The sequence below is a fragment of the Macaca nemestrina genome, chromosome 4 (genome assembly GCF_043159975.1).
Source record: "Macaca nemestrina isolate mMacNem1 chromosome 4, mMacNem.hap1, whole genome shotgun sequence".
Taxonomy (NCBI): domain Eukaryota; kingdom Metazoa; phylum Chordata; class Mammalia; order Primates; family Cercopithecidae; genus Macaca; species Macaca nemestrina.
The window spans coordinates 78664001-78691128 of record NC_092128.1 but is presented as its reverse complement, the minus strand read 5'-3'; the positions used below and the strand labels follow the sequence as shown (position 1 = coordinate 78691128).

At 40.0% G+C, this 27128-nt stretch overlaps 1 protein-coding gene across 17 annotated transcripts in view; it reads left to right on the top strand.

The window, feature by feature from the left end:
- The window catches only part of LOC105475578 (islet cell autoantigen 1), a 157168-nt gene that overhangs the window by 36793 nt on the left and 93247 nt on the right, over nucleotides 1-27128 (top strand). For 16 of the 17 annotated variants that reach the window (XR_011622180.1, XM_011730961.3, XM_011730957.3 and 13 more), the window contains exons 5-6: nucleotides 4893-5016; nucleotides 7790-7988. Coding sequence is in view for 16 of the 17 variants with exons in the window: in XM_011730961.3 (XP_011729263.2) it covers nucleotides 4893-5016; nucleotides 7790-7988 (323 nt within the window). In the remaining variant the exon portion in view is untranslated. Of the gene's footprint in view, nucleotides 1-4892; nucleotides 5017-7789; nucleotides 7989-25903; nucleotides 26018-27128 lie in introns of those variants that run through there. The other variant, XM_071094881.1, reaches the window with a different exon arrangement.

Below are 27128 nucleotides of genomic sequence, written 5' to 3'. Positions count from 1 at the left end.
GATACCAGTGGTGGGTGAGGATGGGAAAAGGGTTGAGAATGGAGGAGCAAAGGTGAGGAGGGAGCTGTACCTTCCTAAGGTACCTTCCTATAGCTTTGATTCCTAAAACCATAGTGACATTTCATAGACTCAAAAATACTTAAATCCAGCCAGCCAGATGTGGGAAAATCTAAAATGGAATGCAAACAGTAATAAATGAACCTAATTGCATTATAAATGAATAACATTGTCACAGTGACTGGAATTGAGAAAAACAAGAACTAACCTCAGTAGTTTTGGAACATAATTATTTTTAACTAGATTCTGAGGCTAAACACAAAAGGAATTATACATGGAAGCCATACTCTCATTGGTAAATTTGTTTCTTATAGGAATATGGGTTAGCAATGCTGAAACTACATTATGCAAATATTGAAGTTGAACTAGCTGTAAAGACATTGTGGATGATGAGAGCCAGGTTTCTCACTCCCTACATTAGAAAGAAGTTACAGATAAAGAAAAGGAGAAGCTAGAAGGAACACTGTGGTGTTGCACTGGCATCAAAGGTGCCACTCTGAAGTCATTGTTTTTAATATCTATACAGATAGATACATACAGAAATAAATGCAGATGAGGGCATATGCATGGGTTAGTGTACATTCATATATTTCTTGCTTCTTTGAGCGGACATGACCTAGAAGCACTAACACCCCATAGCAGTGAGTACATCTGGCATCCAGATCTTGCTTTCTAAATACCTTTCCCCAGTAAAAGAAATGCTCCTTGGAGAAGTGGTTGATTCTAGGATTGGGGCAGGGAAAATTCAAAATGCACCTGTATTATTTGTAACACTAGAACATAAGGAAGTGCTTGAGAAAGGATATGTTGAAAGGACACGGGAGCAAACCTATGATCAAAACTGGCACAATTTGAGCAACAAACTAAATAATGATAAATAATGCTAGTATTGAATTATAACCCGTAGAATAAAATTAATTTCCCTTAAGTCTATATGAAGAGAGAGAGATAAATGGTGGAGAAGGGACAGCTTTGTCTCATAAAATAATTTCAGTTAATTAATGGAAAGAATGAGGGAACTACAAAATCACCATTAGGCAAACACCACAGTGAGAATTGTGACAGGTGAGATTCGCTGAAGAGTGTTAGAATTAGTGAGTGAAAGTTCAAGGAGAAAATGGACATTTGCATCATCTCATGTATTCCCCCCAAGATTTTTAATGATTATAAAAGAAAAAAAAAAATTCTTAACTTTACAGTGGAGAAACCCAGCAGATACCTCCTTAACCAAGCGGTTGAGCTTGACATCATGAGTGATGAGGTACACTGATGTCATGTAACCTCTGATGCTGTGCACTAAGAAAGACTCTTCAGCACTGTGTATCCTTCCCAAATATCCATAACCCCAGCCTAATTCTGAGAAATCAGACAAACCCAATTGAGGCACATTCTACAAAATATCTAACCAGTACTCTTAAAATCTGTCAGTCATGAAAGATAAAGACAAAGGAACAGTCACAGATTTAAGAGACTAAGGAAACTCAGTATTTTGGTGCCAGGCGAGACCCTAGATTGGATCCTATAACAGAAAAAGAATGTTAATGGAAAAACTGGTAAAATTCAAATAAGGGCTATAGGTTAGTTGATAGTACCAGTGTTAATTTCCTAATGTTGATTATTGTACCGTGATTAGGTAAGATGTAAATATAAAGGGATGCTAGGGAAAAGTAAGTACTAGGGGATGTTAGGGAAAGGTATACAGGAACTCTATATACTGTTTGTAATTTTTCTGTAAGTCTATCATTATTTCAGAATAAAAGGTTTAATACACGTAAATTGGATCACATTGCTCCCCTACTTTTAAAAGCCTCCAATAACACATAAAATGGAATCTGACTCCCATTCTTATACATAGGACATGATCTGGCCCCAGTTCACCTCTTCAGCTACCTTTTCCCTTGTCCACCAAACTCCTGAGGCCTTTTGCACTGGATGTTCCTGCTGCCCGGAAGGTCCCTGCTCTCATAGTCCCAAGACTATTGTCATTCAGAACTCAGCCTAATGGTCACCTGCTCAGAGACACCTTCCCTGATTACCTTGTCTAAGGCAGCTACTAACCACTCACTCTTACGCCCCATCTCTCATTGCTCTCCCTGGTATTTTTCTTTTTCGTGTTTCGTGTTTGTGATTATGTTTTATTTTCTGTCTCCTGCTGCTTGAATATAAGCTCTGTAAGTGTGGGGAACTCCTTTATCCTCTTCATCACTGTATTCTAGTGGCAAGAACTGTGCCTCGTATGTGTTGGATCATCCATAAATCTGTGCTGAGTGAGTTAATGCTGTCAAGCTGATTAATTTCATAGTTCCATGGTTGCCTTGTTTTTAAGGGCACATCTGAAAACCTAATCAGCAAGTAAGTATAAAAATGTTTTTGTCTCTGAATTCTCAAGTCCCAGATAATTGAAACCTTATTAATAGAACATTTTGAGTTATCTTTTTTTATTTTTGCTTTCTTCTTGTAATAGAAGCAGGGGTTTTGCTATGTTGCACAGGCTCATCTTGAACTCCTACTATCAAACGATCTTCCTGCCTCTACCTCCCAAAAGTGCTGGGACTGCAGGTGTGAACCACCACACCCAGCCCTCGTGCATTACCTGATATCTATGTTATACCCGAATTTTAAACTTCTGTAAGTTAATTTCAGTATTTGAATTTTTAAAATTAAAGAATGACCATCCCTTCTCAGAAAATCTAACCTTGACGCTGATGGAGCTCACACTTCTTTCCACTGCCCTCTGAGTAAATATTGCCAAGTAATCAGAGTCAGCACCTAAAATGAAACCTGTTTGCTGCCCCAAGTTAATCCTCAAGTGCCTAAAATGAGCCAAAATTATTTTAAAATGCTTCAGCCTACTTAGGTTTATTTAGGAAAGAGTACATTTCGCCAGCCATGTAATCATTCAGGTACCACGAATTGGTTTCTTCCTAGCCTTAAGCTAAATGCGTTCATTTGTATGTGACTTGAGACTTCAAGGTAAAAAGGGTGACAGTAGCCTCATGCTATTAAGAACAAAAATGAGAAATTGCTCTCCATAGGGGAAGATTCATTGTGGACTTGAGTGAGACACATGTTAGTCAGTGGGGAGGAGAAGGAATGGAAGGTATTAAAAAACAAAAAAACCTTCTTATAATTATAGGAGTTTTAAAAAGCTACATAGAACGATGGCATGAGTATTAAAAGGCAATAAGTATTTAAACTGAAATAAAGTGTATGAGGATAACAAGGCAAAATTATAGTTAATTCAGTTCACAAGCATTTAATTAGCACCATGAATTTAAGACTTTATGCTCGGCCTGGGGAATACACAGTTTGAGTGAGATCCCTGTCTTGGAAAGCTTAGAGCCCCCTGGGAAAGAGAGACACACGCCCAGTCACACAAGGTGAGTGCTAAGTCAGGTGCCCAGAGAGCGCTGCTGTCCGGAGAAATAGGGATCAATTGCTTCACAGAGGAAGGAACCTGCGAGCAGGCCTTTGATGGTGAGCTTGATTTTTGAGAGACAGAAGAGAAGCAGGGTCATCGTTTATCTCTCAGGAAAAATGGGTTCTAAAAGCCTCTTCTTGACTGGGCCTTCCCAAGGGAATGTTTAGAGTGAAACTATAGTCACAAATTAATAAGGTAGCAGTATCGAGTTTAGCCTTCACCTTTGGATTTGTGGTTCCTGCCTAATGTTCTACAATTATTGTTGGTGAGATTCTGTCAGGAATGGGGGTACGTTCTTAAACAGAAGTCTGACTGGTTTGTGAAAACTGGCAAGAATCCTAGTAGCATTTAGAAAGCAGTTTTAGAAACACATGGTGTATAAATACATCAATACAGAAATAGGAAATAAAAGTAATGTTCAAAATCTGTTGATGGTAAATGCTGTGTTTAGGGGGAAAGCACATCCTAGTAAACTAAGTGTCACTCTGGTGCAGGGGGCTTGGCTGCTAGTGTGTGTTCAGGACCCCCACTGTGCCATTATGTGGGTACACTGTATTTTTTTAAACTAGTTCCCAGTATAAGGAGAGTGTTTTACTATTATAAATAATGATGCTATGATTGTTTTTGCATTTACATCTTTGTGCCCATTTTACTACTTCCTTAGGAAGTACTCCTACCTAACAGTAGACGTGCAGAATCCAAAGATACATGCAATTCTGTGATTTTTTTAAATGTTTACTGTCAAATCAATCTGTAGGAAGCTTGCACCAAATCACTTTCCCACCAAAAATACCATCTGAGGTTGTCTTTAAAAATAAGGCCAAGATTAGGCATCACCAATTCAGATCTGATTCCAGCTCTGTATTTTTAAAACCCACTATCATCAACCTGATGACCTCCCCACCCTCAATCCCTACCCCCACTTCCAACCAAAAACCTGTGTCACGGCTGAGGTATTTGAATTGCTTTACAATCGAATAGAATGTAACTCAAAAAGCAGAGATCAAAAGTCAGCAGGAGAGAATAATGGGAGGCAGCTAGCACTGCATCCTAGGCAGCCACAAAAGATTCCCACAGTCATACTTGACAAACCCAACTCCTTTATTTCAGCTCGAAGCAGCACATTATGGGCTTGCTTTTCAGTACAGAGGTCATTTTCTGGTTCTGATTACAGGGCACCAAACTCACTGACAGATGTATTCAAGTGAATTTGATCTCTCGTATTGTAAATGGAAGAACAGCATGAAAGTTAAATGGGGGGTAGGGAGAGCTTACCTTGTAGCCTGCCACTTGGATTTAATTTCATCTCGTCTTCGCCTCTGGAAGAGAGAGGACCTTGTGATTTGTCTTTCTTGTTCCCTTTGTAATCAAAATGCTCATTGTTCATGGCTCCTTTTGGTCTTTTCTTCATCAGTCTTGTCTCAAGAAGAAAACGAACTGGGAAAATTTCTTCGATCCCAAGGCTTCCAAGATAAAACCAGAGCAGGAAAGATGATGCAAGCGACAGGAAAGGCCCTCTGCTTTTCTTCCCAGCAAAGGTGTGTGGCCTTCAGTGGGGCTCTATTTGGAGGGATCTGAGGAGACTCCGGGACGCACCCTACTCATGAAGGGGAATCTCACAGTATTCTTTAGAAGGATTTTCCCTGAGGCTGAGGAGCTGCACTGTAGTCACTAGTTAGGCAGTTTGTACTTAACTCTCTAATTAAGATTAATACATAGGATTTTTTTTTCCTCCCTATTAATTAAAAAAAATTTTTTTTTTCATTTTTCTTTTGGTCTATAGGGGCATTATATATGTCAATCACTATGAGTGCTGTCCTGGGCTTATGTTTGACCTTCCGTGTTGCTTGTAGCAATCAGTCTGGTCCCCTTCCAGCAGCTGATTAAAGCAGGAGCCTAATGAGACCAGGTTGAAGGGTTCCCTCTCCGCTCTCTGTGGGCCAATTAACTTCAGAGAGGTGCTGTTCTCATGCCCAGGTCCACACTGCTCAGGCCACGGACCATAACCTGAGAGTGTCAGAAATGCAGAATCCAGGCCGCACCCCAGACACGCAGGATCCACATCCCCGTTTTAACTAGACCCCTGCTGTTTTCATGTAAATTCAAGTTTGAGAAGCTCTGGTACAGGGAAAATTGTGGTAGATGAGTGGTATTTTTTTTTTTTTAACACAACTGTGACTCATTTTTATGGTAGATGTTAAATAAGCAGGAGCCCCTGCACACAGTCACTCTCTGCGCCTGAGAAAAGTGACACTCCTCCTCACTCCCTTCTCTCCCAGTAACTAACAAACTCCCAAAATGTCACCCACTAATATTAGGAGAATGTAGGTAGTTCCCACAAATATTCCGGCTATAGAAATTTCACTTACTCAAATTGTCCAGCATTTTCTTCTGTTAATGTCTCCTTGCTGCTTTCCCTCCTTTTGGGCCAACAACAGGCCAGCAGCATGGTACATGGTTGTTCCTATGAAAACCCAAGAAAGATGGAGTAGAAAAAAAAGAGACCTGCTGCATCTGTTTTTCAGTGGTGTCTTCTCCTGGGCATTTAGGTTCTTCCTGATGACATTTGGACCCTGACTTTGTGGGCAATGCCAACTTTTATGCTGGAATGAAACCATTTCTAGTTCTCCACACATTTCCCAAGAGGTATTTGTTTATCATCTTAAATCTTACCATTTAGTATTATTTATAATTTTTCTATATAAAAATACATACTCATTCTAGAAAAATTTTAAAATAGAGACAAACCAAAAAGTGAAAATTAAAAAGCAACTAAAATTTTGCTAATAGAGATGATCTACTTTTAACCTCTTAATAGATACTTTCTATGCCTATAGGACCTTTTCGAACCTTGCAAGAATAATTGATTCCTAAAAAAATATTTCATAGAGTAAGTTGTCATATGTTAAACATATAATTATCACTAACTTCAGTGAGAAAAATTCTTAGGCAAAGGAAGAGAAAAAAGAATCTAGAAGTGAACAGAATCGTTAGGGAGATAGCTGAGGACTCTTGATCTCTTTAAATAGAAGTCACCAGTTACACAAACCTTCACACCAGTGTTGTTTTACTGACTTATTCAGTAGTCATTGCTACAACCACATATTCTATTTGATGAAAGGTGAGTATTAAATCAAACCAACAGGAATAACATGCTTACTTTATGGCACAACAATGTCTTTGAAAATAATCTGCAACATCTAGGTAGGACAGTGTGAGCAGGCTATTCTTATACAAGTACTCAGTATTTAAGAATAATACTTTACAGACAAGAAGGAAACTAGGGGAAATAGTAAAAGGAAATTTTTTCTTAAATAGTTCATTGCACCATTTGTAATCTTACCGTGCTACACACATGTAAGGCATTGCAGACATTGATGGAATTTCCAAAAGCTGACTTCAGTTCACTGACACCATTGTTACCTTTAGCTAAATAAGTTTGCGTTTAAATTGAAATTTAAATATTCATTTTTTGGTGTTTGTGCCCTGAAACTTCATGGAGAAGAGTATATTTTAAGAGTATAATTCATCTGACATTGCTCATTTTTGGGTAGGGAGATGGAAGAAGCAGTATTTTTCCCCAAGATGAGTGTTATATCCGAAGTTTAATATGCCTTAAACGTTTTTTGGCTGGGTAAATGGCATATGTTATAGCCAACATTATAATAATTTTACACCTACTTCATCACATTCATTTCTGGTGTAGTATCCTCAAGTGTTTTTTTTTAGCAAGGATGAAATAATGTAACCTGTCTGAAAGTGCTAACACACAATAGCCTCTCAGTAAATGTGCTGGTCCCCCTTCCTGTACCATTTCAAAATACTTCTGCTCATATTTCATTCCTCTGTGACTCTTGGAGTGAGCAGTAGATGCCTTGGCCTTTGGAGAGTGATCTAAAATGGCCTAGTCAGAGAGACACTAATCATATACACTCCATGCCTCCTCAAAGGGCCAAATGTAGAAATGGGCAGTGGTCATGCCTTGGCCGTCCTCCATGAACACAGGATTGACCCCAGCTTCAAATGAGCACTCAGCCCAGGCTCAAGACCACCCCCAACAACGTGGATGGAGGTGCTTGCCAGTGGTCCAGTTAGTAGCAGTAAGCTAAGGGATGGGTACATGGATAATCTTCTCTGGCTGACTCATCAGTTCAAACTACATGTATTTCAATTATTCAGCAAATATTGATGGAGCATCTTCTACATTCCAGGCACTGTTCTAGACTCGTGAGTCTAAGATTGGCAGAATGTCAAGGAGTTAAATTTCTCACTGGCTTAGTTTTGAAAGTGTGGCTTTGTCCTCCTGTCTAGGTTGGCCTTGCGAAATCCTCTGTGTAGATTTCACCAAGAAGTGGAGACTTTTCGGCATCGGGCCATCTCAGATACTTGGCTGACGGTGAACCGCATGGAACAGTGCAGGACGGAATATAGAGGAGCACTATTATGGATGAAGGACGTGTCTCAAGAGCTTGATCCAGACCTCTACAAGCAAATGGAGAAGTTCAGGAAGGTAGGAGGTTTTATGAGGGTTAGCAGAATGGGTACCTGCTGGAAGGTAATGAGGTGTGATTTGAATCCCTCTGGTGAAGAAGACATAACTCAAAAGCACCAAGGATGCAATTAATCATCGCTGGTGTCTTTTTATGTGACAGAATACCAATTAATGTGATACGTAATTCTCTAAAGGATAAGATAGAAGAGACGGCTGGAAATTGCTGGGATTTCATAACTGCTTTTAATTGAAGTCAGATTTTCTTATAATGCGCACTTTTTGTAAGGTTGTCACTTCTAAATGCATTTTCATGCATAACTAAAAATCAAGATTAGATCAAATGGATCTGCGAGGTGAGAACAGACTACTGGGGAAATCTTTTAAAATTGCTAATGCATATTAAAATTAATAGAATAATAATGCTCCTTTGTTTTGTGACATGTTCAGAAGCAGTGGGGTTTAGTTGCAGGGTTAACGCATGCATCATTCCTCAGAAATTTTTCTGAGGAAAATATGTGGCTGAAGAGATGGCTATGCTCTTAAACTTCATTGAAATATTTGATAAGCAGCAAAGAACAATCTTGTTGGTTTTTTAATTATCTTGTGTCAATTTAGCAGTTTGATTTTGTCATACAAGAATACATTCCACCACTAGGTGGCAGTCTTACACTGAATATTTATGAAAATGTAGCGAGATTTTTGTTGTGAACAATCTTGGTAGTTCTTTGTTTGGTCGCCTGGATGTATTTCAGGGTGTGAAAGAAAAAAGAATCAGCCAAATGTTAGGCTTGACATAATATTGTGTCAACTGTCTTACTCATTTCAAATGATCCATTTGTAATTGTGATATTGCTTAAAATCCCTAGATTTCTTATTATGTACATTATTGCAGAGCTACAAATAGAACCTTCACTTGCGTTGGAGGTTAGCTCTGTAGGGGTGGAGGGAAGGAAGGTGCTTAAGAATACGGTCACCAATTCTTGACCTAGATATAGATTGATTCTTTTTAAGTCAAGTTTTATCTTGGTTTGTGATTTAGAACCCTTCCCTCTGAAGAGAAATCAGGGTCCATTTTATTTCTGATCACAGATGTCCTTCATGTGTCAGCAACATCTGACTTCTTCATAAGGTAGGCTTCTGAGTCATAGAAAATCAGGACTGAAAAGGCTGTTGTGATCCTCGTGAAACTCACTCATCTTATAGAAGAGAAAAATCAAAGCCCCCAAATTGTAAATAACATTTTTAAAGGATTGCTAGCTAGATGCTGGTGATCCCAGGCTACTTTTGAAGTTTTCTAACTTTTTAATCAGGCCAGTAATTTGGTTTGTCATTAGTACTTTATTTGAGGGTTGAGGAGAATGGAGTGAAGAGGGTGAAAAAAATTGTCTACAAGGCAGAGTGCTTATCATTTATATCTGTTGCCTCCTTTAATCCTCATAATAACCAAGACACTGATTTTATTTTATAAGTAAGGAAAATGATACCCATGTTGAGAAATTAGCCCAAGATCAGAGAGGTAAATGAGAGTCAGAATCCTTCAAAATACACATAATTTTCTTCCCTAAGAGAGAATACCTAAAATTGAAAAAGGCCTTTCATAGTAATTCCTCTCTTGTGATTTATTCATTCAATTAATATTTATTGAACACCTCCTATGTGCCAGGTAATAAAAATAAATATATGATTATTCTGGAAGGCAGAAGAATTTTATGTGGAATTGTGTTTTTTTTGGTTTTGTTTTTGGGGGAGTAGTTACTAACTGTAAGGACGAAATAAAAACCAAGCCCTTCGTCATTTGGTTTGAATGTTGAAACATTACCCATTCCTTAGTGTCATCAGTCTGTTGATTTTGGAAAATATGGTTTTTAAAAAAAAAAAAAATCCTCTGCCATACAGAAGTTGCTGAAGCCTTACTCCTCAATCCCATATGTGCTGGATTCAATTTAACAGCTAAACATGGTGTACTTAGAATCTTTTTTTAAATAAGCCTATCTTCAAGTATATATTTGATTAGGCCAGACTCTCCACAAGAACAGGAACCGTGTTGGGGATCTTCACAGCCCAGGGCCAGTCCAGCGCCTGGCCCCAAATTAGCACACACATAACCGATGACAAGATTCCAGGCACTGAGTTGGAAGTGCCACACCCATGTTTTCTCAAACCTGTGGGGCATTCTCACTATTTGCAACTGACCTCATGATGTTTTGGAAATTGACATATGTGGTTTTGCAGGTAAGAAGTTGCATTATTAATGTGAGGCTTGCTGCCCTTTTTAGAATGAATTTAAATTGTGGAGTTTTCTCTTCACTTGGAGTTTATAACATGACATTTAACTTTGAGCAAGCTTTAGTGTTTCGTCCCAGTAGGACTCCATTTTAAACAGTCTCCATTTCTCTCCCAGGAATGTGTTACCTAAATGTGTTTCTGAGTCATCTAGGAGAGCGATCCAGCTGCCAGTGGCTCCTCGGGAGTCACTGTGGGAGGGGGAGTTTCAGTCTCCGCGGGGCCAGCTGCCACCTTCACATCTCAAAGGATGAATCCTGAGCTAAATTAGTATTTTGCTATAAATTCTCTTTTTTAAGTTCACACTTTCTGATGAAGACAAAATTCGAATTCATACCTCATGGGTGTGGTCTCCCTACTTGGATTCCTTGTTATCTACTCATTCATTTATTGTCCATTCAACAAATGATATTGAAGCCGGGCCCTGTTCAGGCAGCATCCAGAGGAATACAGTAGTAAGGAAGCAGATTGATCATTGCCATCTTGTCTTGTGCCGTCATCTGGGGCTAGAGCAAGTAAACACAGTACAGCATGGTGAACAGTAGTGTCTGGTAGCACATGGTGCCTCAGGAACTCCTGGGAGGGGCTTCCTGGAGGAGGTGGCACTAAACAAAATGTGAAGGGCGGGTAGGAAGGAGCTGGGTAGAAGGAGTAGGAGCAACAGAACAGCATTCCCGGCTGAGAAAGCAATTTGCAGAAAGATCTTTTAGGGGAAAGGAGCAGCACACTTAGAACCAGAGCACAGAAGGAGAGGTGGGTGTGGAGATGGGGGTGCCCTGACCATGGGGCTAGAAAGGGAGACAGGACTAGAATAAAAACAGCACTTCTCTAAGTGCGGCGGGGGGTAGTGGGAGGGTGTAGGGAAGGGAGGAGGCATGATCAAGTTTGTGTTCTTAGATTGTAAGATGGAGAAAGGATTGCAAGAGCCTAAGACTGGAGGCTGGGAGAACTACTAGGAAGCTTTTATATAAACCGGATGAGACATGAGGTAACCATGAAATGAAGGGGGAGGTAGACCAGAGAGGAATGGGCTATTCTGACCTCTACCAGATTCCATGGTAGCACCACTTTAATTGCTGAGGTCTTTATTGTCTTTACAAATAAGTAGAATAAGCATAAATAAGTTGCAAGTTCAAGTGTCTTTTCGCCTCCAACCAAGGCTTTTTTCATAGTGTCTTCAGATTGCCAAGAAACCTTTTAAATAGCACACAGTGAGCATGCCTGAAATGATGAATGAAAAACCTGAAGTTAAACAAAGCAATCTGTTTTCCTTCTGGCACCCTTTGAAGCACAGAGGCCTGACGACAGAGCTCTCAACATCAACATTAAGAACATTTATTAAGTGTCTCTGTCAGGGGGTGGAAATACAAAGAGGTGGGAAAGCGTGAGTCCAGCCTTCAAGAAGGACCCTGCCAGGCATCTGCTCCTTGTCAATATGACCATGAGGGACGAGATACCTGGAGAGTGTGGCCGCACATAGCTGTTCTCAAGACCAAATACATAATAGGAAAAGGTGGATGAATTTAAAGGGGCAGAGCCGGGCTGTGTGCAGTCGGAAGTTCCCCCTCACAGTGTGATTCACCCCGAGACCACGAGGTATTTTATGAGCAAAGTTACAACATGTGATATATGTGCCCTTTGAAGGCAGAGTAAAAGGGTATGATTTAAAAATAGAAGTCAGCTTCTTGTAGCAGATTACATCAGCTGAAGTTGTGAGCTTGCAGCAGAGCTTTTGCAGCCTGAATGCCCTTGAGAGAGTCCTCCTGTGGTCAATTAAGTGTCTTGTTTTTCTTGAAAGTCAGAAATGGGATGGAGGGTAATTATTCTAAATGGGATAAAAGCTGTGTTAGGTGTAAGAAAATAGTCCTGAATCCTCTAAAGAGATAGTATGGAAATGTATACGTGGGCATTTATAGGAGTCTGAGTCCTCATAGACAAGGACAAGCGAACCAGTGTTTTAATGAGAGCCATTTATTAAATGGCGAATGAAATCCTGCAGCATTTGTCTAGTTTTTCATCACCATAATTCAAAAGGATAGCTAAAAGGTATTATAGGAAATGAGTGATACTCACTGGTATTTACAGGTGCATATCTATTTAAAACAGTGTTAGCTTTTGGAGATCTGTTCATGCACTAATCATATTATCAAAGGATATGTTTGGTGAGAAGGTTTATTAACAAATGTTGGTGGCTTACTAGGTGGGACCTTATTAGGGCCATCAGTCAGTGGTGTTCTGGTGTCCTGATTGTGAAGGTTTGGGTCTATAGCACTTGGCCAAGGACTGGTAAACAGCAGTATCGATATGGGGGATGGGTTTCCTGTGAACAAAGACTTGGGTTAATTAATTTGACAGTATCATTAATTACTGCTGAAATCATTGGTTTTTGTCAGAGGTCAGGCTCTTTTAGCAATTGAGGGCAGGTCCCGTGAGAGTTGGAGACACTAAGTAATGCAAGAGTGTCACTGCTCAACCATCTCAGGCTGTAGGATGAAGGCCTTTCCTTTCTGCCTGGGCCGTTCAGCTTTCTGTATTAAACCAGTTTCTGCTTTACTTCAGTGTCTAGGGTAGGGCTGGGACACCTCCCCCTACCCCAGAGAGTTGTGTTGAGTGAATGGGGAACATTTCCAGTTTGGATCCATACAATGAACCAGTGTTAAATGTTTAAGTGCTAATACCTCTCAGGACTTTGCTTAATTCATCTATAAAGGAGGTAGGGTAGGGGGCTTACTCCATTATCCTCTCTTCCTCTGCTAGTTCTAGAATTCAATACACTGGATTGAGTTCTTTTATGAGGACAATTTCTTTTGTAAAACTAATGCTCTCTTAAATGTATTTGTTTCATAACTTGCCATTTTCATTTGTGGGTTTTGATGTGTGCCTGTTGTTTGTTTGGGTTTGGTTGTTTCACTGGGGTGCCTGTTTTTTGTGGATTCAAGTAGATTGACTCTAGCTGCCAAACCCCACCCGTGGGTTGCTGCTTTTTTAGAGTATGTGAATGCCGAAGGAAAAGCCTGCCATTTTCACATGGTACAACTTGGAAGGGAACAAACAATTACACCCGTGCTTCCAAATCTGAATTGGATGAGATGAGACTTTCAGGGTTTTATGCTATCTTTATTGATTCTCCCCATGGAACTTGATAAATAGCAAAAATTAGCTTTAGGGTAAGGCCAAGACCATTTAAAATAACATGCATGAAACATGACTTGCTGGCTTGCTGCTCACTGCTGCTCCTGACTGGAAATGGAGAGGAGGAAGGAGCATGATGTCAGACTCAGGATGGCGCTACACTATGTCCTAGCGCTTGCTCACATGAGCTGTGACCGCTTGGATAGGTCTAATAAACCTATTGCAATTTTCTCATCCACTAAGGGTGATCGCTGAGCCCTCTTCCAGCTGCAACATTTTTAGTTTTTTGTTTTGTTTTGTTTGTTTTGAGACAGGGTCCTGTTCTCCCTCCCCAGGCTGGAGTGCAGTGGTGCAATCTTAGCTCACTGCAATCTCCGCTTCCCAGGTTCAAGCATTTCTTGTGCCTCAGCTTCCTGAGTAGCCGGAATTACAGGCACGGGCCACCACACCCAGCTAATTTTTGTATTTTTAGTAAAGATGGGGTTTCACCATGTTGGCCAGGCTGGTCTCAAACTCCTGGCCTCAAGTGATCTCCCCACCTCGGCCTCCCAAGTGCTGGGATTACAGGTGTGAGCCACAGTGCCCGGCCTTTGTATTTTTTTTTTTTTTTTTTTCTAAATCACTGAGCTCATCTGTAGAGAAGTGTAGATACTGGAGTAGGTCTGATGTGTTCATTTTTCAATGTGGTGTTTTCCTGGGACTTCACGTAAGTTCTGATCTTTCTGAGTCTGCTTGCTCTTGTTGCTATTGCTCTAATCTTGGCCTCTGGAAAAATAAGAATGTTTCATGCATAATTATTGGGTGAATTTATTGGACACTTTCAAAGAGGAGCCTTTGGTATTTACAAATGGGTAATATTTTTCTCTTATTTATGTATGAATACTTTTGCAAGGGTCAGCAACCTATGGCCCACAGGTCAGCCACCTGTTTTTGTAAATAAAGGTTTTATTGGAACATGACCATGCCTATTCACTTATGACCATAAGTGGTCTGGCTGCTTTCACAATACCATGGCAGAGTTGAGCAGTTACAACAGAGGCTAATGGCTCACAAAGCTAAAAATATTTACTCACCATCCCTTTATAGTTTGCTGGCTGCTGTTTTATAGGTACCTCTAGTGCATGTTGAGATTAAGAAAGTGTGAGGTTTAAAAATTTTTTAATTGTGGTAAAAAGAAACATACCATAAAATTTACCATCTTAACCATTTTTACATGTCCGGTTAAGTAGTGATCAGTGTATTTACATTGTTGTGCAATGGATCTGTAGAATGTTTTCATCTTGGTCCCAGACAGTCCAATTCCAGAGCTCAATATGCAAACCACTTCATTTCTCCCACTCTTACAGAGCACTATGAACAAATGAAATCCGGGGCCCATGGTACTCAGACTAGAATGAGTCCTGATCCACAAACCAGAAGATCCATTTATTTGGGGCATAATGCTGGACAAGCTACCAAACCCATTAACCATGCTAAGCCTCCCTTGCAGGTTGCAGCTGAGGAAGTTGCCCCTCACAGGGGGGCAGTGAGTTTTAGAGGGCATGAGTCACGGTAGGTACTTAGCAGGGCACATGGCACAAGGCAAGCTCTCAGATAATGGTAACTCTTTTTTATAGTTACCATATTTGTTCCTGAATCTCCAAGGGAAAAAAAAATTAACATCCAGCAAAACACATATGCTAAATAAATCAGCTGTGGGGTCTCTGGGAGGTTGGCCTCAGCCTTGGATTGCCCCGCAATGTGGGCTGGAGTAAATGGTGTTTATCGTTCTGGATCATCGTCTAACAGTTTGTCACACAGGAGTCTCCAGGTATGATAGGCCACTCCTGACTTCCTCTTCTACGATTCAGCCGCCTTCCTCCAACCCAAAGGGCAGGTGATTCCAAAGTGCCTGATTGTCTCGGGAGTCCCACCAACCCAAGATTAGCTGCCTGTCCTGTCTATTGCTGGAGCTCCTGGATCCCTTGAACATTTTGCTTTAAAATTTCCCTTGGCCCATGGTGGTGCATGCCTGTAATCCCAGCTACCCAGGAGACTGAGGTGAGGATCCCTTGAGCCTGGGTGGCAGAGATTGCAGTGAGCTGTGATCACGCCACTGTACTCCAGCCTGGGAGACAAGAGTGAGACCCTGTTTCAAAAAATAAAACATAAAAAAATAAAATTCTCCTTTGGCTATAATGGTTAGACAACCCACCTCTGTGTTCAGGGATTTTATTTTCCCCTCTGTGATCTACTTTCAGTTGGATGGAGTCTTTGAAAAAAGAAAATTGTTGAGCATAATTTTGCGTTTATAAATGGATGGGCTAGGAAATTATATAGTAGTCTCTTAATTTGTACCTTTCTTACTTGATATACCTTCACAGCTTTTATATTACTTCTGTTTTTAGTTCAACTTCGTGGTGAGAAGTATTTAAACTTAAATAAATACATATTCATGATGTGTTTATGTCCTGAAAAGTTTTCAGTTACGTTTGTGCAAAATAAGTAAATATATTTACACACATCCCCAAAATGACAGACATTTAAGCACATTTCTCTCACATCCTTTTCTGTTTCCCAAGCTAGAGGTTGATCCTCAGCTGCTACTGTTATTCAGTCTCCACATCCAGGAGGCCTCTCGTTTCTAATAATTCTACTTCCAAAGTATCTCTTGAATTGGTTCCCTCCTCTCATCCCCAGTGCTCTTATCTGAGCTAGGATCTTCCTCAATTTAAAGGATTATAATTGGCACCCCTTTCCACACTAATGCTAGTCCTAATTCCGTAACAAAGTGATCATGTCTTTCTCCTGGCTAATAACTTTCTGTGGCCCTTCCTTGGACAATCGACAAGTCCAAACTTAGTGTGGCCTTCTAGGCCCTCCACAGACTGGCTCTGACCTACCTCCCCCAACCCCAGCTTCCCTCTAGAATAATTTCCCTCCTGCCTCTCTTCCCTGCTGCTGCCACACACACATGCACACCCTGTGTTTCCAGCCTCATTAAAATCCGTGCCATTCACCCCATTCTTAACACACCCTGACCTTTGCAGGCTCTGTTTCTCCCACCAGAAATTCCCTTCTCCCTCTTTTGTGCCTGTAAAACTTTGAGGCATCATTTAAGGCCACATGACCCCCAGGGAGCCTTTGCTGACTTCCCAAAGCAAGGCTGTTACCCTTTTGCACTGTTCCCATTGCACTTTATACATGCTTCTTAGCCTGCCACTTGGTAAATATTCAATAAATATTTATCAAATGAACGAATAGGTAAATAAATAGGCTTAATTATTCTGCAATTGGGATTCAAGAATGTGTAAGATCCGGATCTTACACATCCTTGAACCCAATTGCATAATCAATAAACATAATATGCTTCTTATAAATGTATTACTGAAATTTAATCCTGCCATTGAACAAAAATGAGACTCAGTTATGCAAGTGAGGATATTAACATCCTAGAAGATATCATCTATACATACTAATTCATAATTTCTGTTATTTGAATTCTGTAAGTAGAGGAACTATCCATACAGTTTTTTTAAATTAAGCATGTTTTGTAATACTATAAATGCTAATATGTTGGCTTAAAACAGATTTTTTTCAAGTGTGGAGTGGGGAGGACTACATCTCTCTTGAGAGGCATTAAATCTTTGCATGTGACATTTCTCTAATTGTTTAAGGGAAAAGCTTGCTTAACTCTTGAGTTTCAGAGTGGACTCTGGACAAAAGTGAACTATCTGCAAACTGATCTGTGTGAACTGATCTGGTCCAAGATAGTTTTCCTTTTGCCAGATTGTCTGGCTTTTCTTCCTAAGGTTTATATGTATTGGGTGGCACATGCAAGCTTGGCTTCTAGAATTTCATGGATGACAACATTCAAAACATAACAGGTTTTATTGAGTGGAACCATCAAGTTCCAGGTCCAAATACTGCTGTAAATTGAGCCCATCTCTTAACAAGGGCTCCTCAGTGCCTCAGCAGCTTGAATCTCTTGGATGACTGTTTCCATGTTTCCATGTTTCATCACTTAATGCTTTTGGCTGCAGGGTCAGAGGGATGCATAGTGCCTGTGACAGCTCCCCCTGCCCCCACGCAACACTGACTGTTCCATTGGCCTCTGTCTCTTTTTGGTAGCTCCTGAAAAAGGTATCATCTTAAATTACGGGTCAATGGAAAATTACCATGTTCTACTAGTTACTGTCTCTCGCCTCTGTAGTTGATCCCTAAGTCTGTCATAGCAACACATCCTTCTAGATTACTTTCTTCTTTTTGGTTAATAGCTCAAATATCATCTTTCCCAGCTAGTCCTCTTATTCACGAAGAAGAAATAGTTGTAATTTTTACCATCTTCTAGATTTCAGTATAAAAGAAGACAGTTGTACCCTGGTGGGTTAGCCCAGCACTCTCATTTAAAGTATTTATGCTTCAGGGATCCATTACTTTTTATTTTTATTTTAAAATATGGTGATTTACTTACCTATACAAAATAGAGTGCGAGTTTTCTTTAAATTTCAAATAGGAGCAGTGTAGCTACTGTTTCTCGAATGCCAATAGCATTATAGTACTGTAAATTGCTTTTGTTAGACTCAAAAAGAATTTTCTTCAAATCCTTCTTTACAAACAGACGTTTCAGTGATGGCAAAAATAATGGTTTGATGGTTGCCTGGATTGCCACTTTTACATAAAACTGGATTTATAAGTCGGCTAGGGAGACTTAGTGTTTTAGAAAGAAAGATCTAAATCACAATTGCTTTAGGAAAAACTTGTGTTCTGTGTTAGTTTGTCATCAGGGAATATTAAAGAATTTTGAATAGCATTTTTTAATGATTGAATTATTTTTGTTAACCCTCAACAAAGCATTCCTAACAAGATTTATGCAAGCAGTATTGGCACTGTAATGGAGTCGTAGATTGTCGTGATTTCATAGGTTCCCTGTCTCTCACTGAAACTCAGACTCCCCTTTGTCCCAAGTCCTAAGTCTATCTATATTTTAGTGTTCGAACTATCAGAAGAATGATTGAATAGAAAACTGGTAGTTTCCATTCATAGTTCTGAGATTTAAAATAACAAAAAAAAGATATTGGATGATTCCTTGTTCTCCAGATAACTGCTGTAATCTAACAGGGAAATGAGGAAATGGAGGCTGGCATGTTACCCGTTTATGTCCTGGTCAGCAGGAGCTCTGTTCACTAAAATGTGCACAATTCTCAGCCACTTTCGTCCCACTTATCTCAAAAAGTGTCTTCACTTTGTCTCCTTTAGTGAGTTATTGATAAAAAGAAAACCTTAAACAGACAACAGCTTTAAAAATATGTGTACTACCTTTCAAACATAAAATTTTCAGGACAGTTACAGGTATAATAAAATTATCCCAAGTGAAGGAATCCTGCTTCATCTTCAGCAGTTATCCCATTCCTAATCATTAAATAAGATCAATCAAATTCAGAGAGAGGAGCCTTAAAATCTTAAATGGGCCGATTTTACATGGGTTCAGGGAGCCCTAAAAAGAAGCAGACCCTAAGAGCCTATTGGTATAACTCTGAAATGAAATTCCCACATGCATTAATCAGGCTTCTGTTGTTACCATCAAATGAAATATGATTTTCGGGCTTGGTAACACTTCACAGTTGATTGGCTTCTTCTATCCAACCACCCATCTATCTGTGCATCCATCTTTTAAAATTCTCTCTCCAGCTGTGACTCTGAGACAACCATTGTCATTTAGATGCTGATTCCTCACTGTGGTTCTGGTGGTGACTGCTGACATTGAAATGAGGGATGTTTCTCAAGATAGATTAATTATATAAACAAATTGAGGGATGAGGTTTTCTCCTGCTTTGTTCTTTTTAATAAATTTCTGTCCTGGACCACTAGAGGTGGGACTCAGCCATGCTTACAAGCAAAAATAGTTCATGGATATTAGTTCATGTTCTGAGAGAGGTTCAGGCAAAGGGACTTGGAAAATATCCATATCGGAAGAGGAGGAACCATAGGGGAAAACAGTCTACAGATTAATGCATGTGAAATAAATGAAGAAATTTCTCAAATAGGGAAGCTGAGAAAATAGTGGGGTAAAATATGTTACATTTAGGATCTTGTTCTCTCATTTTTTTTCATCTTAAATCTGTGGGGGAAAGATCCAGGAGAAGCTGGCAACCGCAAGTGCTTCCAGGGCCTGGAACCACGTTGGGGGATGAGATGAGCTGAGGAAGCTAGGAATGAGGTTGAGGTTTCACCGCACGCCTTTTCCTGCCTTTTAAATGTTGTGCTATGTGCATGTGTTACTCATTACAATAATGTTTATTAAAAATATTGATAATCAATGAGATTGAAGAACAGAAGAAAAGGGAGAATGACAGAAAAGTTTCTTAAATTGGCAAAAATGGGGAGGGTTTTTAATAATAATAAAGGGAAGAGAGAAATCAGGCTTTAGGGGCAAAGATGGGAAGCTAAGTTCCAAGGTAATGTCATGTGGGCAGCTGGATGGAGGAGGTTGGAAGATGAAGTCATTTTCAAAAGCCATCAGCAGGGAGAGCCATGTGAGGAGGTGAAGTCACTTAGGGATGGAAGGATCAAAACTAGCGCCTGAGGGAAAGCCAGCAAAGAGCAGGAAGGAAGATGACAGTGTTTCTTTTAAAAGCCTTCACTGTTCTAGGAGAACTTCAAGAAGCAGTTATGCTTATCCGGAAAGGGAAAAAAGGTGAGAAAGTAAAAAGACAACTTTTCCCAGATATCCTCAATTCTGTCCTGGAAGGAACATGTTCTATGTTTAGCATCAGTGAGAACTTGGAGAAAATCCTTTCCCAAAAAAGAATGAAGGGGGAGGGGGGGAGAGGCAGTGGGGGGATAAGCAGCTATTTCAGAGAGAACCATCTCCCCGCTTTCAACCCCACTCCAGGCCTTCGAGTTGGGTTGCAGCACCCCATAGGCTGAGGTTTTGTCTCCTGACGTGGAGGTTTTCTGTCAGCCTTAATGACTTGTTCTGTGTTCAGCGTCCACCTCTAATTCCTATTCACGCTGTTTAATGTGCTGAGGCACAGTCTTTCCCTACAGTCTCTCTCTCAACTCTACTCTCTCAATCTAGCGATTTCATCAGTTCCTTTTCACTGGGAGTCTTCCAGGTCTTACAAATTAAACCCAAGAGCATTTATGTTCCCGCTAGCCCCAATTTTGTCATTAAAATTTTCTGAGTAGTATCAATTGCCATAAATCAAACTAATATCCCTCTGGCTTCATCATATTTGTTTATTACTAGTTTATTTTTTAATACTCTCATAAGGGTCCCCTAATGTTCAAGTTTAAAAAGAAGTGGAAACACATGCAGATTCTAAACCACACATCTTTTTGTGCGCACGTTATGGATTGGGCTCCTATTAACAAAGTGTATATGTTAAAGTCAGGTATGACTGGGAACACAGAGGATGTGGCTCCCCGAGGGTTACTAGAGACTGTGTGGCATACTCAGGTTTCACTGGAATTTTATCAGAGGCACCACAAATCAAGTATTTTAGAATAAGACATTGAAAACATCTTTAATTTTAAAGATCTGCATATCTTCCCCATCCAGGCTGTGTATGCCATGCTTCCTCACCTTCCATCCCCAAGCCCTGCCAGGAAAAGCCAGGGATTTGTAAACTGAAGCTATGTCAGCTAAAGCTTTTATTGGTACTTATTATCCAGGCCTCCGTCTGCTTTTCATTAATTCTCTACTGAAAGAATTAGCTTTGCCCTCCCCACCTTTTTTTTTTTTTTTTTTTTTTGCATGTCTTCCATTTTAAAATAAAAAGCAACAGCTAAAAGTCATGATGTGAAACCAGACAATGGTTAGATTTCGTAAGTTAGACTCCCTCTTCCTTATCCTTAGCGTATTTTAGGTTTTAGGCAAAACCTATTAGATTCATTGTGGACTTACTTGTCCCTCCTTTCTCCCTGGCATGTTCCCATTTTCCCCCACTGTTCTGCAATTTCAGCTAATAAATGGTGCGAGTAAAGTTGACATTAAGGAGATGACAATAGAAAAGAGTATTTTGAAAAATAAAATGAAGATTTGATGAACTTTCTCACCATTTAATCCAGAAAATAAGAACAACGTACTTTAAAAGAACGTTAAACATGAGTTGTGCAAAAGTCAAAAGACTGCTCATTTTTTGTTTAAAAATATCTTTTTCTTAGTACAAAAGCACAGCAGATATTTAAACTCCACAATGAACAATATGATAGGTTTATTTATGTAAGAAAATTAACATACTTGAATTTTTTCCCAGCCTAGAGTTTTCCCTAACATTCTGCCTTATAGATAGATGTAGCAGCTCTTTAAATATGTACATAATGCAGAATATTTTTGATTAAATATTGGTAAAATGCTCTACAGTTTACAAAGCTGTTTTGTATTCATTAGCTCGTTAAAACTGCGTAGCATTAGCGAGAGTATGAATTCTTTTTCCCATTTCACAGATAAGACCACAGGGCAACCATGACTGACTTGCCCATTGCCACACATATGAACTAGAATTTGAACCCAAGCCTCTGACTCTACAGTCAGTGCTCTTCTCACCTTTTTGGCCCCACATTACTACAATCCAATAAACAGATCCTTGTGTAATATTAGGTTACTACTGGAAAAAGAGGTTTCTGGGGTAGAGGAGACCTGACTTCATGTTAAAGTAGCAGTCACATCTTCCAGCACATGCCACATCCTCTGAACTCATTTTTCTGACCCCAGTGGTTCATGTTCCAAGCATCCTTAAGGAGTATTTGGACTTTTTTTTTTCCCCCTTCTCACCAATCTCTCTCTCTTGAATATCCAGTCACATTTCTAGGTTTGGCATTTCACATTTCTGTTCTACCTTATTCTGGGAGTGTTTTTTTGAGGTGAAATGGCAGGTCTAGAGCCTGAGTTCTTTGGGGTCTGGTGCCTGAATCCTGCAACAGTAGGCTCAACTCAGGGACCCAAACCTGAGGCTCATTGATGGAAAGTAGACATCACAAAGGCCAGCACCCAGCAAAGAATCCTCTGCAAATTGCCCCACTGGTTTAAAGCCCATCACTGTTGAAAGGTTTGCAGTCACAAGAGGAAAGTAGCAGAAGGCCTACAGCAAATAGGCACAGAAAATTAACAGGCCCCCTGCAGACATTTCCAGTGAAGAACATCTCAACTCACTCTGAATTAGGGCCTCTCTGGCCTCAGTTGAGTGTACGAATCCTCTGAGAAGCAAGTTGGATGTGGAGAATCCTGGCTTCTACCTAAGGATTTTGATTCTGGAGGCCTGGAGATCTGACTTTTAACAGGCTCCCAGATAATTCCTTTGCTGGGATCCATAAATCACACCTTGAGAAATACTTTCTCAAAGCACCATCGTGAAATAGCTGGTGTTCATCATGATGACTGATCCATCAAAAAAGGCAATTTTGCTCTATTTTAGAAGATAGACATTTAATAATGTCTGACTTATATGAAGATTTCTTATTTCTTAACTTTTTTTTAATAGAGTATGCTTTAACTACATGGAAAAGTCACTTAAACCACTTGCTTTCCCAGGAACTCTACTATATTAAGGCTTATTGCGCTTTTTAGTACTTACATACATGTTTACCTAAGGCTTAGAGCCTAGAAATTTGTGTATCACAAACACTCAAAGATTACTTATTTTGTTTATCTAGAATCAGTATTAACCTTTCTAACGAAGTCTCTTGTCCTGTTTCAACTAAAGCCCCCTTGGTGTTCTCTAGGTTGATTCAGAAAACTGAGAGAGCTAGAATGGAGCCCCACGTTAGTTAATATCTCTAATTGATATTGTAGTATAGCATAATTGAATACTCAGCAGCAAACAATTCTGACAGTTAATGTACCCATGTTAATCACAAGGAATTTTCCAGGAGCACTCTGGCACTGTCCTGTCCTGATATGCATGTTAAAATTGCCCACAGATTCACAGAGGAATCCTCCCCTCTGCATTTTCCCCCATTTGTGTGCCGTGTCTATTGCCTATAGCTGGTTCTTCCTCTTAGGAGTAATCAGCCTAAGACAGAGCAGGTTCACCACCAGGTCCTACAAATGCCTCCATCATTTTACTCTGTGGTTTGTTACAGCTAACTTTATTCTTAAGAAATATCATCCTGGCTTGGAGGTAATTTCTGTGGTGACTACCAAGATGTTTACTAAGCTGAGAAAAAGTCAAGGGTGTTATAAAAACAGTAATTCTCATTCATCCCCAGAATGCCCTTTCTGTGCTGGCCTTTCACAACTAAAGGCTGTGAAATCATAAATGAAGAATGTCAGAAACACAGTACTTTGACATTTTTTGACAAACATGTAGTTAGCCATTCTTGAACAGAATAAAAGAAACTTTGACATTGAATGTAAAGTAGAAGTGATAACAAAATTAGCACATCTAAAAAGTTTATCATGTATCAGCTACAGTTCTAAGCATTTTACACGAATGGGCTCATTAAAACTCCCCAAGAGGAAGACACTATGTTCTCCTTTCCACAGATGAGGATTTTGACGCTTAGAGAGTTTACATAACTGTCTCAATGTCACACAGTCAGAACGTGTCAGGGCCAGGTGGAAAGGATTATAATTTGACTCAGACCACATTGACACATGCATCCCCTTATTTTCTGGAACTAAAACAGTTTATTCATGAGCAGTATGATGGGGTCTTCTACACTTGTCAGTTGAGTTAGGTTAAGAAGCCTGTTGTTTCAGTTTAAATGTTGAGTCAATTCAAAATTTGGCTTCCTCTGTACTGTTTTAAATCATCTCTTTTTGGATGCTCTTCAGAAGCATTCTCTGCTCCAGGAGGGCATCAGGCTGACTGTGTCCTGGGCATAGGCAGGGGACATGGTGTCCTAGAGGCCACTCCCTGTCCCCTGGTTTCTTGCTTATCTTGCTGCAGCATCGTTAGTCTGAGCCTGCATGGTGAGTTCCTAAAGCCTGTGGCCAGGGGAATGCCTAATCTCCTTCCTCAGCCCTAGGAATGTTCTAGGATCCTCAGCCTCTTTCCTTTGATGAATCTCTCTAATGGCAATTCTGATTACCTTGGACTTCCATTTGGCCCCTAACGCAGTGCCATTCCCTGGCAAGTTTACTGGCCAGCACCCTCAGCCAGCTCCCTCTTCTTTGCATAAAACATGGAAGATCTTCTGAATTTCTTCTTCTCCATACCACAAAAGCTCATGGAGAAATCCGGGAGCTCAACTTGGCCCTTTTTCATCAACTGCACTGCTTTATTTTAATGCAGCTGACCCTACTTGGAGCTGAGGCAGGCCTGAGAGGCAACCCCCTTGCAAACTACCAAGCAGGCGGGGGCAGGTTGGGGGCAGCTCATCTTCTGCCTTTGGTTTTTCCCTCAGGGCTTTTCCTTCCTGAGACAAAGTTGGGCTCCATGTGTCTTTGCCCAGTTGCCTGATTGAAGGCCCCAGCCCAGAAACGGGTGGGCAGGATTTGTCCCTTCCGTTCTGTTATCATTAACTCCATCACTACTACCACTATAATTCGAAGTCTAGGATCAAGTCCACCTGCTACAGTGGGAGATAAACATTTTCTAATCCTTTAAAAACCCCACGTTTCAAGTTCATTGTCTTGCTGCAGACTTGAAAACACAATTTGGGGCTGTCAGAAGCTGGAGAGTACAACTTTCTTTTTGTGTTTCTCCTGCAACAATCCAGAGGCACAGCCAGGGAGAGGTATGCCTCAGGCTGGCAGTGGAGAAGGTCAGGCACATAGACATGCAAAAAGAAAACCACGTTGACATATTACAAAAATATTGCCCCAGTTTTCCATGACTAAAACACAAGCGTTCTCACTCTAGAAAGTATGTTTTTATCTGCCATACTCACTGACCACTAAATTAAATGAAATTTGTGGGGGTTTTTGGCATCAAGAGAATAGAGCAGTGGTAAAAGCAGATCAGACATGAAACACTTCAGTCCAGAAAATGTCTACAGTTACAAAAGGAGCCAAAGCTAGACATGGCTTTTCTGAGAAATTGGCAGTGAGAAATTAGAAAAGAATGATAAATTATGAAACTATCCTGTTTGGCTGGACATTTAGTAGATGGATCCAGGGTTACCAGCTCAAAACTCAACTAATATTCATAACTGTGGCTTAAATCTTCATGAAACTCTTTCATTATATTCAGGAATCTAAAATGATCTTCAGTAGTCAACTACAGTCCAGTAAATCCAGTTTCCTATATTCAAGTGTTCTTTTTGCTCCTTTTCCATGAGACCTCATCGGTCTCATCTCTTTGATTCCCAGCAAGGCCCCTTCCATACTTGTCAACCTTCACATGGCAAGTGCAGGCTCCTATGTCTATGCCCTTCATGGTTGCATCCCCCAAACAGGAAGTCAGTCTGGTCCTTTATTTCCTCTGTGTAAATTTATGGCCACTCCTTTAATCTGGCATAAAACCCCAAACTTCCACAAATTCACTTTTTGGTTAATATAGTACTTTGTAATTGTTCTAACATATTGTTTTGTAATTGTTCCTTTTTTTTTTTTTTTTTTTTTTTTTTTTTTTTTCTCAACTGTGCTAAAGGTTCTCAAAGACTTTAAGAAGCCCCAGTTACTTCTGTCATCCTGGAAACACATGGTACTATGCTTTAACTCAATAAATATTCAGTTGATGTATTTTTAAATTTTTTAAATTTTATTTTTGTGGATACATAGTAGGTATATATATTTATGAGGTACCTGAGATGTTTTGTTGCAGGTGTGCAATGCATAATAATCACATCATGGAAAATGGGGTATCCATTTCCTCAAGCATTTATCTTTTGTGTTATAAACAATTGAATTATACTCTTTTAGTTACTTTAAAATGTGCAATTAAATTATTATTGTCTGTAGTCCCCCTGTTATGCTATCAAATACTAGGTCTTACTCATTTTTTCTATTTTTTGTGTCCATTAGCCAGCCCTACTTTCCTTCCCACTTCCTGTTACCCTTCCCAGCCTCTGGTAACCATCCTACTTTCTGTCTCCATGAGTTCAATTGTTTTGATTTTTAGATTCCACAAATAGTGAGACCATGCAATGTTTGTCTTTCTGTGCCTGGCTTATTTCACTTAACATAATGACCTCCAGTTCCATCCATGTTGTTGCAAATGACAGGAACTCATTCTTTTGTTTTTTGTTTTGTTTAGAGACAGAAACAGTTCTGTCATCAGTTTGGAGCGCAGTAGCATGATCTTGGCTCACTGCAACCTCTGCCTCCTGGGTTCAAGCAATTCGCCTGCCTCAGCCTCTCGAGTAGTTGGGATTACAGGCTCCCATCACCACACCCGGCTAATTTTTGTATTTTTTAGTAGAGACAGGGTTTCAACATGTTGGCCAAGCTGGTCTCAAACTCCTGACCTCGAGTCATCTGCCTGCCTCAGCCTCCCAAAGTGCTGGGATTACAGGTGTCAGTAATTGTGCCCGGCCGGGAACTCATTCTTTTTATGGCTGAATAGTACTCCATTGTGTTTAAGTACCACATTTTCTTTATCCATTCATCTATTGATGGACACTTAGGTTGCTTCCAAATCCTAGCTGTAGTGAACAGCCAAGAACCTGTATTTGCTGCAACAAATACAGGAGTGCAGATATGTCTTTGATATACTGATTTCCTTTCTTTTGGGTATATACCCAGCAATGGGATTGCTGGCTTATATGGTAGCTCTACTTTTAGTTTTCTGAGGAACCTTCAGATAGTTCTCCACAATGGTTGTACTGACTTATCAGGGCTCCCCTTTTCTCCACATCCTTGCCAGAATTTGTTAT